Source organism: Ranitomeya imitator, chromosome 5, assembly GCF_032444005.1.
Source record: "Ranitomeya imitator isolate aRanImi1 chromosome 5, aRanImi1.pri, whole genome shotgun sequence".
NCBI lineage: Eukaryota > Metazoa > Chordata > Amphibia > Anura > Dendrobatidae > Ranitomeya > Ranitomeya imitator.
The window spans coordinates 113,210,773-113,224,631 of NC_091286.1; the positions used below are offsets into that span (position 1 = coordinate 113,210,773).

Here is a 13,859-nt window from a genome sequence, read left to right on the forward strand (position 1 = left end):
TTAACTATTCGACTGTTATGTGATATCCACTTGATGAAAAGGAAGTGGACAGTAAAGAATATGAAAAGACTAAAATGTGAGAGTATTTGCTTCCTTTGCTGATATTCTCTCCTTTTGTCATAGGCATATGTGGTGTTTGTCACATCATTAGGAGGGCAATGGCTGGAACGCAATTTTGCCACGTTTCTCTCCCATGTACTTGACCTCGTGTCACATCCTCGGGCTACACAGACACACGTGGAGGCCGTCTACTCCAGGAGATGCGTGTCCTTTATCCTAAGAGCCACAGTTGGCAGTTTGTTAGGAGAAAAAGCTCAAAATGCAGCAGCTAAAGAAATTTGTCAGGCTATCGCCAAGCAAATGAAGTCTGTCGGTAAGAAATCTACAGTTGTTTTTCTGTAATGCAGGCTTTCTCATATGGAGCAACCAGAAATGCGTCAACCCTTTCAGCACAGTGTTTCATCCAATATATCTTATAAAACTTCACAGCAGACATAGAACATTCATTTTTTTAATATTTGCCTGTTTTGCAGAGGCTGTTGTAAATGATGCCAACAATGAGAATAAAATTGGTACTGCGGATGTTTCTGCCAGTCAGCATGTAATGGTGTGTGCTCTTCAGGAGCTGGGAAGCCTTGTCCAAAGTCTGAACTCTACAGCATCTCCTCTGATACAGGAGCCGTCCATAGGTAACTGCTCAGCCCTGTGGCATGCATATGTTCTTAATACCTTGCATGCATAACCACTTTTGCTCCATCTCTGTTTTATACGTAGGGCTCCTGGATACTGTCACCTCAGTGCTGCTTCACCCCAGCATGGCGGCAAGGCTGGCAGCTGCATGGTGCTTGCGGTGTGTTGCAGTGGCACTACCCTTCCAGCTCACTCCACTCTTGGACAGATGTGCAGAGAGACTTAATAACCTTAAAAATTCACCTGAAGCCGTCAGTGGGTACAGCTTTGCTATGGCTGCTCTGCTTGGAGGGGTACATCAGTGCCCCTTGGGTATTCCTCACTCCAAAGGAAAGGTAAGAAAAAATTACATCTTACCCTATTGTGGAGATAAAAGGATACTTAAATATGCTTTGTTCTCTATTTCAACAGTCTGGGTTCTAATTTCTTGTTAGGATAATTAATACTGTAATTTCAGTTAATTGATCCCTTGACCATGTTAGAAGTTTTCATATAATACTATGAGATCAGTGGGGCATCTCTTCTCCCATTTGTGGCCCTATTTGCCAATAAACTCCCCAACCTTGAATAAACAAGCGTTTTTGATTGATATGATTGTGCCTGGTTATGACATGGTCTGGATTTGTTGTCCAGCCAACATTTTGTTTTGTATGACCAGCTTATTAATAAAGCCTTAAATAATGCTCACGATTTATGGACTGAATACACTGACTAGAAGCTCATTACAGTCCTTATGAAAGGAAAGAAAAATGCTTCCATCTCAAGTAATTCTGCTCTACCTGATCAGGTGGATTCATTGAAATGAGTGCAGGGGAAAAGAGATTGAATCTAATTGATATGGACAACAGCCCCAGGGTTCTTTGCCCAAGCTATGATGTCTCCTACATTGTATCTTAACACTGGTGCCAGGTTGTCTGCAGTTTAATATATATATATACAGTGTATATCAATACATTCCGATAGATGAGATTGAAGACCACCTTATATGAGAGCATTTTTTTCTCCTCCCTTTATAGATGGTGGTGAGTATAGCTGAGGACCTGCTCCGCACAGCATCGCAGAACAGCAGGCTTTCTCTCCAGCGCACACAGGCCGGCTGGTTGCTCCTTGGCGCTCTGATGACCTTGGGTAAACACACTTCTATGCCATCAACACTTGTATGCCAACTAAAGTGACCCTCCACCCTGGGACTGAAAGGTGACCATACATCTCATGTATAGTTGCCCTACCTTGGTGCCATTTGCTTCCCGCTATTTCCTCTGCCCAGGTTGGCGCTTCATATTTCCTGCCTCCGAGGTGGCCACAGCAGTGGCAGTGGTCAGTGTAAACCACAATTTCAGTGTCTGTCTTATCCCGTATAACAGGACATGCAGGTGAAGTGTGCTTTAGACTCAGAACTGTGCCTAATGACGCTGCGGTGGCCATGCTGGAAGCAGGTGGAACAGAACGCCGATCTGAGCAGAGAAACAGCAGGAGGCAGATGGAGGTGATCAGATAGTGTGACTATACATGAGAAAGGCATGGTCACTTTCAGTGCCAGGATATTGGGTCACTTTAAGGGCACAGCTAGATGGCCTTATAAATTGGACGCGTCGCAACCAGTTCGAACATTGCTGTCCGATTTATATGGCTGGCTGACTGTCCACTAATACTACATCAGATTTAAAAAATGACTAATACAGTATGGTTTTTATTTATGTGAACAAACGTTTCCTTAATTTTTATCCAAAATGTATGCTTTATTATACTGGCTCTGCAGTTTGCAATAACAGAACACCTTATTCTCCAGGCCCCTCTGTTGTACGATACCATCTCCCTAAAATGCTTCTGCTATGGAGAAATGTCTTCCCTCGTTCCTTGAAAGAGTTGGAGGCTGAAAAAGCACGAGGAGACTCTTTTACGTGGCAGGTGACCCTTGAAGGCCGTGCTGGAGCACTTTGTGGTAAAAATCTCTTCTTAAATGGCTGATTTCTTTATGAAAACTAGGAAAAACAATTTCTGTGGAGCAATTAAATGTTTCTTAGATTTCCCCAGTTCATATCTCAATATCCTCTGCTGCTTCATATCTTCAGGTTCAGGCCAATGGGTGTGTTGGGAGTCATACCCACACCAGTGTGATATTAATGGCCTAATCAAATCATATACACTGCTCAAAAAGCAGACATCACTGACTGAAATATTCTAGTTGCAAATCTTTATTCATTACATAGCGGAATACGTTGAGAACAATAACATAGAAAAATGATCAATGTAAATCAAAATTAAAATCCCATGGAGGTCTGGATTTGGAGTGATGCTCAAAATCAAAGTGGAAAATCAAGTTTCAGGCTGATCCAACGTCAGTGGAAATGGCTCAAGACAAGGAAATGATGCTCAGTAGTGTGTGTGGCCTCCGTAAGCCTGTATGACCGCCGTACAACACCTGGGCATGCTCTTGCTGAGATGCTGATGTTTATTAAAGCATCAATCACTTCCTGGACAGTCTGTTGCGACGTGGCGTTGGTGGATGGAATGTGCTCGATTGGATTCAGGTCAGTAAACAGGCAGGCCAGTCCATAGCATCAATGACTTTGTCATACAGGCACTTCTGACACGCATCAGCCACATAAGGTCTAGCATTGTCAAGCATCAGAAGGAACCCAGGGCCCAGTGTACCTGCATATAGTCTGAGGATCTCATCCTGGTATCTAATGGCAGTCAGGGTACCTTTGGATAGCATATGGAGGGCTCTGTGGCCCTCCAAAGAAATTCCTTCCCACACCATTACTGACCCACTGCCAAACCTGTCAAGCTGGATGATGTTGCAGACAGAAGAATGTTCCCAACGGCGTCTCCAGACTCTCTTACGTTTGTCACATGTGCTCAGTGTGAACCTGCTCTCATCCATGAAGAACACGGGTCGCTAATATCTAATCTGCCAATCTTGGTGTTCTCTGGCAAATGCCAGTTGCCCTGAATGGTGTTGGGCTGTAAGCTCAACACGCACCTGTGGACATCGGGCTGTCATACCACCCTGATGGAGTCTGTTTCTGACAGTTTAAGTAGACACATGGAAGTTAGTGGCTTCTAGAGGTCATTATGCAAGGCTCTGGCACTGCTCTTCCTGTTCCTCCTTGCACAAAGGAAGAGATAGCGGTCCTCCTGCTGGGTTGTTGCCCTCCTACGGCCTCCTCTATGTCTCCTGGTGTACTTGCCTGCCTCCTGGTGACGTAACTGCTCCATGTGTTGGACACTGTGCTGACAGACAAAGCTACCTTTCTTGTCACAGCTCGCATTGATGTGCCATCCTGGATGAGCTGCACTACCTGAGCAATTTTTGTGGGTTGTAGACACCGCCTAATTCTACTGTACCTCTAGGGGTGAGAGCAATGCAAAATGCAAAAGTGACCAAAACAACAGCCCAAAAGGATGAGAACAGAGAAATTGTCTGTGGTCACCACCTGCAGAACCTTTCCTTTATAGAGGTTGTCTTGCTAATTGCTTATCATTTCAGGTATATATATAAAAATAATCCGCGCTGGGTTCTCCAGTTTTGTGACTTCTAAATACCTCCAAAAAACAATAAATATTTGCACCTTTTATTTGACAATAAAAAACTATTAAAAATAATAAGTTTGTGCTGTGTTTTAAAATAGCTCCACCGTGGAGCACAACATTACCATAAGGAAATTCTGAGCGAGATAAATTGATTTTTTACCTTGTGCGGTATAGTCGATAATATCCACAGTTCCCTTTAGTCGGTCTTTGTAAAAGTCCAAATGTGGAAAAATGCGGCTTCGGTGGAGTTTTTTTTCCTCTTTTGCTTTCACGTGAGCAGGCTCCAGGCAGTGCCCCGGCCGGCGGCAAACAGCCCTATGCTCGCTCACTGCTAGTAGCGACTAAGCGCTGTTGTGCAGCTCTCGGTTCTCTGCCTCTGCAGGACCTTGCGTGACGTCACGGTCATGTGATTGCTCACGTGACTTGCTACAGATAGCACGGTGGACCAATTTCCTACTAGTTTCGGAATAGGACGTATTCCTTCATCAGGGATCAGGAATACGTCCTATTCTGAAACTAGTAGAGCTGCACAACAGCGCTTAGTCGCTACTAGCAGTGAGCGAGCATAGGGCTGTTTGCCGCCGGCCGGGGCACTGCCTGGAGCCCGCTCACGTGAAAGCAAAAGAGGGAAAAAAACTCCACCGAAGCCGCATTTTTCCACATTTGGACTTTTACAAAGACCGACTAAAGGGAACTGTGGATATTATCGACTATACCGCATAAGGTAAAAAATCAATTTATTATCTCGCTCAGAATTTCCTTATGGTAATGTTGTGCTCCACGGTGGAGCTATTTTAAAACACAGCACAAACTTATTATTTTTAATAGTTTTTTATTGTCATATAAAAGGTGCAAATATTTATTGTTTTTTGGAGGTATTTAGTGGTCACAAAACTGGAGAACCCAGCGCGGATTATTTTTATATATATACCTGTTTATAGCTACTAATACAGAAGGGTGGCACTGTATTTGTATCCGCTGCAGGATTCACAGTTTCTGAAGCGCTACTGGTGTGCTTAATTATATCCCCTGCTTATCATTTCTACCTGTTATATTTGCACAACTGCAGGAGAAATTGAGTCACAATGAGTGTTTTTTCATAACTGGACAGATTGATTTCACAGAAGTGTGATTGACTTGAAGTTACAATGTTGTTTAAGTGTTCCCTTTATTTCTTTGAGCAGTATATATAGATCTAGTATATATAGATCTAGCTGTCTTTTTGACTGTTTACCTATGTATATATCTGTATGCACAGTAACTAACTTTGGAGAACTTTTTTCTTGCCAGCCATGCGCAGTTTTGTTGCTCATTGCCCGGAGCTTCTTACAGAGGACGTGATCAGGAAGCTAATGACTCCCATTGAGTGTGCTATGACCATGATGTCTCAGTAAGTAGCATATTGACTAGTGGGCTGTTCACTATTGTTTTAGATTTTGGGTATAGAACTTTAAATATCTTTAAATATTGGTTTTCCTATTCCACGCTTATGTGATTTTCCCTACCAGTTTCACTCAATGGCTGATGTCGTGACTACCTTTTCTATATAAGGCTGCATTTTGTTTGTTGTGTTCACATGCCTAAATTTTAACAAAATCCCCCTATGTTCCACCTGTGATTCATGTAAATAGGGTGTTATATACTCCATATATGCTCTCACACTCATGAATATGCATAAAGGTCACACCAAGGATTTACAAGTGAGAATCTGCAAATGAGCTCCATTACAATGGATAATCTACGTGTAAATCCACTAGCCAATCTGCATCAGAAATTCAATTTTCCACTCTGGATTTCTAAAAAATCCATCTTCGGCATATCTAAATGTTCTGTTCTCCTTAGATTATAAGGTGGTTTTTAACGTGTGTGTTTCTGATATTCTACCACTGTTCTGGCTTTCAGCATCTTGACTGTGATTAAAGCTCATGGTGCACACCTAAAGGCGAGTGCTGCTATGGTCCGTCTCCGACTGTATGACATTTTGGCTTTGTTACCTCCAAAGACATATGAAGGTGAGGACATTTTAATGGTTCTTTTGGCCTGTTTATAGGTAATGGCCCAAATGAATCAAAGTGTTTTTTGTTATAAAAAGCAAAGTTCAATCAATCGATGTGCTTTTGGTTTGGATTTTTTTGAAAAAGTGTGAACAATTTGGTCTACAACATTTTAAAATTAAGAAACTTTATTAATCGGAGAAAGGGAAGATGGCACTAATTTTATAGCTTCTGCTTTATGGAAATCTGCTTTTGCTTATGACAGATGGAGAGGAACGATTGTTTTGCCTGTTACAGTATAAAATATTGCTATAGAAGTCTGAGAAAATGTTGTGATGCCATGTGATTACATGTTTCTGATGCCATTAGATTGTGTTTAGTGTAAATCCTGGTTCTTGTCCTGGGGTTCAGCTCTAACATGGCAATTTCAGACCCTAAGAACTGTAACTAAACATCAGCATATTTTTTAATACGGTATATTGCTGCCCTTTACATTGAATCTGTCAGTGGGATCAAAAGCCATCTATATGGGTATGTAAGTCATAGCAAGTTGAATATAATGATACCTTGAGATCTGCGATACCATGTCACGTTTTTTATATGTAAATGAGCTGTTAAAATGTAAAGCGCCATGGAATAAATGGCGCTATAATAATAAATAATAATAATAATGTATGGGCCGGACACTGATATACATGAGAATCTGCCTCCAGGGATTATGTAAAATTAAAATGGGGGTTACCATTGTGAGAGATGTAATGATTGTCTGCTCACATAATCACATGCAGCTCGGCAGTTAGATCAAAGCTAAGACAGCGGCAGCAGAGCTAAGACAGCGGCAGCAGAGCTAAGACAGCCGCAGCAGAGCTAAGACAGCCGCAGCATAGCTAAGACAGCCGCATCAGAGCTAGCACAGTACGGCAGAGCTAACAGAGTACGGCAGAGCTAACAGTGTGCGGCAGAGCTAACAGAGTACGGCAGAGCTAACAGAATACGGCAGAGCTAACAGAGTACGGCAGAGCTAACAGTGTGCGGCAGAGCTAACAGAGTACGGCAGAGCTAACAGTGTGCGGCAGAGCTAACAGAGTACGGCAGAGCTAACAGAATACGGCAGAGCTAATAGAGTACAGTAGAGCTAACATAGTACAGTAGAGCTTAACACATTACAGCATAAGTGAAACTTGTCTCTGTAGTGAGGGTCTACTGATCAGGTACCTGCCAATATATAAAAAAAATATACAAAATCTAGTTACACTTGAAATTCTAAAACTTATTCTATGATAGTTGGAATCATTTGGGAATAGTTAGATATCCTACAGTGTCTTTGGTTGGGGTCTGTAAAACATGTAGATCCAAATAAGACTTGCAATATAGTTTTCTACTTCTCTATTTCTATCTTTCTGATTGTAACTTTTAGGAAACTTTAATGTGCTTCTCCGGGAACTTGTGGCTGAATTTACCTTGACAGACAACTCTTCTAACACTACCACGTCTTTACTGCGCTCCCTCTGTCACTACGATGACAGCGTTCTGCTGGGCTCTTGGCTGCAGGAGACAGACCACAAGTCAATTGAAGACCAGGTAAGGGAATGTATCTTTTTAATAGTTGTAAATTCTCAAAACCCCAAAATAACAGAAAACTAATGCTTCAAATATAGAAAATTCAATCTCTTTGTAAATCAATGACATTACTTACTTATACATATGGTATGATGGCGCCGAGTCTCAGAACTCTTTATCAGTACATAGGAATACATGTACTGGTGTTGTTTTGGGGGAACTACTATAAAGAGGGCTGATTACATTGTAATTGTCGATACCATTTATAATGTGCATTATGTTTGAAATTCTGAAGTTTCTGGAATCCCTTTGTGCAGCTACAACCCAACAGTGCGTCTGGAAGTGGCGCTCTGGAGCATGACCCCTCCTCTATCTACCTCCGGATCCCAGCCGGTGAGGCTGTGCCAGGACCACTGCCCCTTGGTGTTTCGGTCATTGACGCCTCAGTAGCTCTTTTTGGTGTTGTTTTCCCTCATGTGTCATTCAAGCACAGGTTAGTATGGCAATAGTCGGCTGCTTTATTTCAATCCTGTATGTAGTGTGTACTAATTTTAAAGGGGTCGTCCAGTGAAAGCAAGTGATCATTGGATCATTGATAACCTACTGATATTTGGGTGTCCCACACCAGTCAGTAGGTCGGGGAACTTTTATTCCCAACCAGAGAACTTTTATCCGTGTTACGAAATGGCAGAGATTGTTGGATTCCCGACTGCCGCTCTATTCATTCTCTGTGGGGCCGCTGGAAAAAGACGAGTGCAGCTCTTGACAGCCCCATAGGCAATGTACCCGCAATCGGGCATGTGCACTGCTGCTCCATTATAATGGGGATGTAGGTGCGCTGTTCTTTGATGATGGGCCTGATTCGCGGTGTCCACCTAACACAATTTGAACGTTACGGTACATATTTCTTAACTGGAGAGTGCACAAAAATATTACTCTGTCTCTTTATAGCGTTTGTGTTCTGTTACATTTTGTAGAATAAAAAATATATTGAAATGGTTTTTCAATAAAATTTATCAGATTTTTTTTTTTTTTTTTTTTAAAGTGCCCATTTCGGCTGATCTGTGCAGGTCCGAACAGTTGGAGCCCCACAGATCAACAAGTTATAACCTATCCAATGGATTGGTGATGACCTTTTTTCACTGGACAACTTACTCTTTGCAGTTTGCACTGTTTGGAAAGTTCCGACATACCCTCATTTTGTGAATGATGAGTGCAATGTGCCCACAATTGTACCGCACCCCGATCTGGCACTGTTTACACTATGTGGGTATCTAAATGCAGTTATGTAAGAAAATGACTTGTACTTATATGTGGCTGATGTCGGCAAGCGCTGCACTTTTATTAGTGAGTTATAGCCTGCTATAATCTGTGATTTGACTTTTGTGAATATCCAATGTTTTTTTTGCCCTGAGCCACTTACACCTAGATACAGATGTAGGAGAGCTGGTCGCCCTTTTTTCACCACTATTCGCGACATCACAACTTAACGCGTTTTCCATACCTTTGTAGGTAAACTTACCATGGTGTGGCAATACTACAGACTTAGGAGGCCATAGATACGAAGCCACGCACTGAGGTCCTGTTCCCACAGCTGTAATATTGCTCTGTGCATAAATTGTATATTGGGTGTAAGGAATGGGATTGGACTCATCAAACAAAGCAGGAAAACTTTTTTGGCACCTTGAAGAACTGTATTACTGCTATGTGAATGCAGCTTTACTCGGATACTCTTCATGTCCTGATGGCATCAGTGAGTCTGTACATAGGAAATAAAATGTTTGATTCTGATTCTAAGAAATGTTGGCCTTGCTTTCTAGATTACAAATGCTGGACCATTTTGCAGAGTGTGTGAAGCAGGCGAAGGGAGTCCGCCAGCAGTCCGTGCAGCTCAACATCTTTACAGCAGTGCTCAGTGCTCTCAAGGTATAGACTTGTGCAGTGGAGAACTGGATTAAATACCCTAATTGTCTTTCAAAAATGATTTGTTGCACTTTGCTGTCTTAGTCCACATTCACACTAGCAGTATTTGGTCAGTATTTTACCTCAGTATTTGTAAGCCAAACCCAGGAGAGGAACAATCAGAACAAAAGTATAATAGAAACACGTCACCGCTTCTGCATTTATCACCCACTCCAGGTTTTGGCTTACCGATACTGAGGTAAAATACTGACCAAATACTGAACATGCGAACGTGGCCATATAATGAACTGAAAGGGATTGTTCATTCCAAGTGTAGGTGCTTTCCACACTCTTGGTATGGCCAAACAATTTGGTGCACCTTCCCACATACTTGTTTTGGAGATAGATGGAAAATAAGTTGTTGGGAAGGTGCAATTAACTATCAGGTATGAACAGTCGTTTTGTGATGACAGACTCACTTTAATGCAGGTAACGCTCTGTGGTGTGTAATTTGAGGTTTAATGTAGCCTAAAATCTTATTGGATATTTACTTACTATGGATTCTTATCCTTTATTACGGTACCTACCTTACCTTAAGTCTTCTTTCAATGCATCTATAAAATGTTCTTCTCTTCGTTGTTTTTTAATTTGTTTTTTTAAATCCAGACCCCATTTTATATTTGGTCCTTATTGCCACTTATCGTTTTTCTCTATCACTTCATTGGGGGACTCGGGAAACCATGGGTGTATACTGCTGGCACTAGGCAAGAAAAAAAAAAAAGTTAGCTCCTCTTCAGTATTGTATACCCACCTACCGAAGTCAAGCCGATCAGTTTTAGCTTGGTGCCAGAAGGAGGCAGACATGGGCAGCACTCACCCCTTTTCTAATTCTTAGGTTGTGTTGTGTTTTATTAATGAATCATTTTCTCTTTCAGATACAGTTTACAAAGCAGCCTTCTAGGCTGCTTCGGACGACAGAGTGGATTGTGTCACTCTGATCACCCCCCATCCCCAGAGACCGACAGCACAGTGTGGGGTTGCGTCACTACTGTGCCCTCTCGTGTCTATCATGCAGGACTCTATCCCCCCAACACATCAAGAGTGTTTGGGGCATACGCACAATCCTTGGCCTGCTTGCCCCCCGGAGCCTGACGTGCAGGGAAAGGAAGACGGAACCTGTACTTTCTTTCTAGCCACTTGGCAGACAGCCTCCAGGATCCGCTTACTGACTGTCTTCCTTATCGTGTTGCGAAGATGGGCTCTGGGATCTTCAGGACAGGTATTTCCCCTTGTCCCCAGGTCCCGGCTCACAGTAGCTCTCCTGTTTTGTTTTTGTTTTTTTAAAGTAGAAGAGTTTTTTATTTATATATTTATGTTCAGGTAAAACTAGGGGTTCCTGACAGGAGTTAGTATCCTTTCACTGCTGGTTCACCCTTCCCTTGGCGTTTTTCCCAGGCTCCGCCGTGACCTCTGCGCCTCCCTGGCTTTGATGATCGCTTCACCTTAAAATGATCTTCCCAGCTCTTGCCAACACCCACTTCTCAAGTTAGACACGCCCCCAGCTGCCCGGCCAATTATACTTGCGCAGGCTTATTGCGCGCCCTTTCCCTGGCACCGCCCACCGCTCTCAGGAATTTTGCGTGCGCTCCCAGCTCCGCCCCCTTTGCTTCAGCACCATTACTATAGACGCTGGCACCATGCGACGCACTACACAACCAACCTTCAGATCTGTTTCCCTGTTCTGGGATCATGTGCAGACTCCAGCAGACCTTTAGAGACCTTAGCGCTTTTGCCCTCAGCAGCACTCTCGCCCTATCCTGTTTGGCTTTTATCTGCCCTCCCCTTCATCCCTTAATAAGAGCACCCCCTCTTATCTCTTCCTGGGTGGATAAGAGCATGTTAATTGTCCAGGGCAGATTCCTATCGGTTCTCTTAACCTACTCAAGATATCCCGCAGGCCTTACTATATGTTCCCTGTTACCGCTCCTAGTGCACAGGGAACATATAGCCGGTCATTAAAGTTTGTCATTCCTTTGCGAGCCACTATCCAATTCAGATCCGATGTTTAAATCCCTACTGGCAGATGGAGCATTTTCCCGCCACTAATCACTGGGTACACTGTCCACTGCTCCTGGTAATTTAGGCGCACCATCTCCTATGTACAATATGGCCGCAGTGGGACTTGGGTGCTATCTAGTGATTCAGACCCACCACGAACCAAATCACCGCAGCAGTCTGAGTGTTCTGTCCACCATACAGTTTGTCAGTCCAACCATTTACCCAGGACCACATAGCAAACCGCAGCTGTGGTCCAAGTGCTTCTAGAGGGTCTCACCTGGACAACCCATACCAGCATACAAAATCAGTAACCTTATGCCCTGCAGTTCACAGGGTTAGCACTCGTGTCCAATTTTTTCTCTGGCTGTGTAGACAAAGCTGTCTCTCCTTGTCCGGTTTTCTGTGCCACTCATACTTCTGGGCTCCCCTCCATGAGTTGTCTGACCTCACGGAGCAGATTGTCCATATGTGTGGGTATTTTGTTCTCGCCTTACAGCTGCTAACAGTTCTCAAAATCATTGCTGAAATCAGTCGCGCTGTGGATCATGTCAAGATATTTGGCTCTGCAATCGGAGGGGACCCAATGTCCTTCCCTTTTCAGGGCCTATCTGAGATCAAAACAGACAAAGTCCCTCATCGGTGTCGTCTTTTGCCTCTTCTCTCCCACACGTCAGAAGTAACCTAGTTTCTACAGGAAAGAAGCCTTTCTAGTATGGAACCTTTGCTATTGGGTTTTCGTCCATAGAACCTGCAGCTGCTTCTGTTCCGTGTTGAAGACATATCATCGCACAGCTGTAAGTGGTGCACAAGTAGGAACCCAACCCGTGAATAATATGAATATATAACTTGGCACTCAACTTTGTTTAGATATGAAGATTTTTAATGCAGTCCAGAAAAAATAATAAACAACGTTTTGGTCCCCAACTGGACCTTCATCAGGTACTGCAATGAATACATAATAAAATAAAAATCCATAACAATATCAAATCTGACATATAGAGTAATAATGGAAACACCATAATTTAAACAAATACTACAAATGAACAATGACAGTTGCCGTACTGGCATGATCTCCGTGCTCAGAAACAAAGAAAGTTTGGATGAAGAAAAGATCAAAAGGGAGCCTACCCGACTGCTAGGTGCTGTGAAAATCTCAGTGTTAGGCCGGGATCACACATACGCGAGATACGGCCGAGTCTCGCAGGTGAAAACCCAGCTCTGGCGCCGGCACTCCGGAGCGAAGCGTGCAGCTCCATGTATTGCTGTGTGGCTGCACGCTCAGCTCCGGAGTGCCGGCGCCAGAGGAGGGATTTCACCTGCGAGACTCGGCCGTATCTCGCGTATGTGTGATCCCAGCCTGAGGAAGATAAAAAACATCTTATGAAAAAATGGTGGGAAAAGGTGGGGCTGTGAGAAATAATAATATGGTGACTAGAATAAATTAAATGATAGGAATAAAGAAACATACCGTTGTTGCAATAACTATAGTACTTGCGAGTACCAAATGGGTGTATGACCCTGCATGAAATGAAATAAAACTGTTGTTTGTATGAAACGCCAACAATATATAAGGCTATAATACATGGACTTGATCAGGCCTGCGCTCACCTAACCTTTCTTGACCACTAAGAGTTCTCACTATCAGTTCACTGTGTTGCCCTTCAGCCTAGGCATCTCTCCAGTGTCTTTACGAGGTTCAAGCCAGCGGCATAGCCATACTATGCCATAGAAGAATTTCAGTCTTTCTCATCCGTATCACACAGGTTTCATGGCTTTTCTCCTCATCACATTGTGAGGGTCCTGAAGTTCCTCAGAGCATACTTTTTCATTTCGGATCAATCTCAACAGGTCAAGTAGTCCTCTATTTCAACCCTGCGTATTGTATGGTGCACACTGTAATCCACACGTGCAAGAGTTTTCTAGGCTTTTGAGCATTTTTACTTCTGTCTTTTATTTTTACTCTGTCTGCTCTCGAAGATATTCTGTCCTGTTCAGAGTGCGCTTCCCATTCTCTTCCCGTTTTGTACAGCCTTTAGATGCTCAAATAGATGAACGAATTGTTCATGTTTGAGAGAGTCCTCAGATGCTTATTAGACAAGGGATAAGACGTCCTCACGG

At 43.1% G+C, this 13,859-nt stretch overlaps 1 protein-coding gene across 1 annotated transcript in view; it reads left to right on the top strand.

The window, feature by feature from the left end:
- HEATR5B (HEAT repeat containing 5B) overlaps positions 1–13,859 on the top strand; it is a 79,151-nt gene that overhangs the window by 19,917 nt on the left and 45,375 nt on the right. Inside the window, exons 8-17 of the mRNA XM_069769098.1 lie at positions 124–373; positions 534–689; positions 775–1,025; positions 1,707–1,818; positions 2,480–2,632; positions 5,518–5,617; positions 6,130–6,239; positions 7,639–7,802; positions 8,099–8,274; positions 9,602–9,707. Coding sequence (XP_069625199.1) covers positions 124–373; positions 534–689; positions 775–1,025; positions 1,707–1,818; positions 2,480–2,632; positions 5,518–5,617; positions 6,130–6,239; positions 7,639–7,802; positions 8,099–8,274; positions 9,602–9,707 — 1,578 coding nt within the window. The remainder of the gene's footprint in view (positions 1–123; positions 374–533; positions 690–774; positions 1,026–1,706; positions 1,819–2,479; positions 2,633–5,517; positions 5,618–6,129; positions 6,240–7,638; positions 7,803–8,098; positions 8,275–9,601; positions 9,708–13,859) is intronic.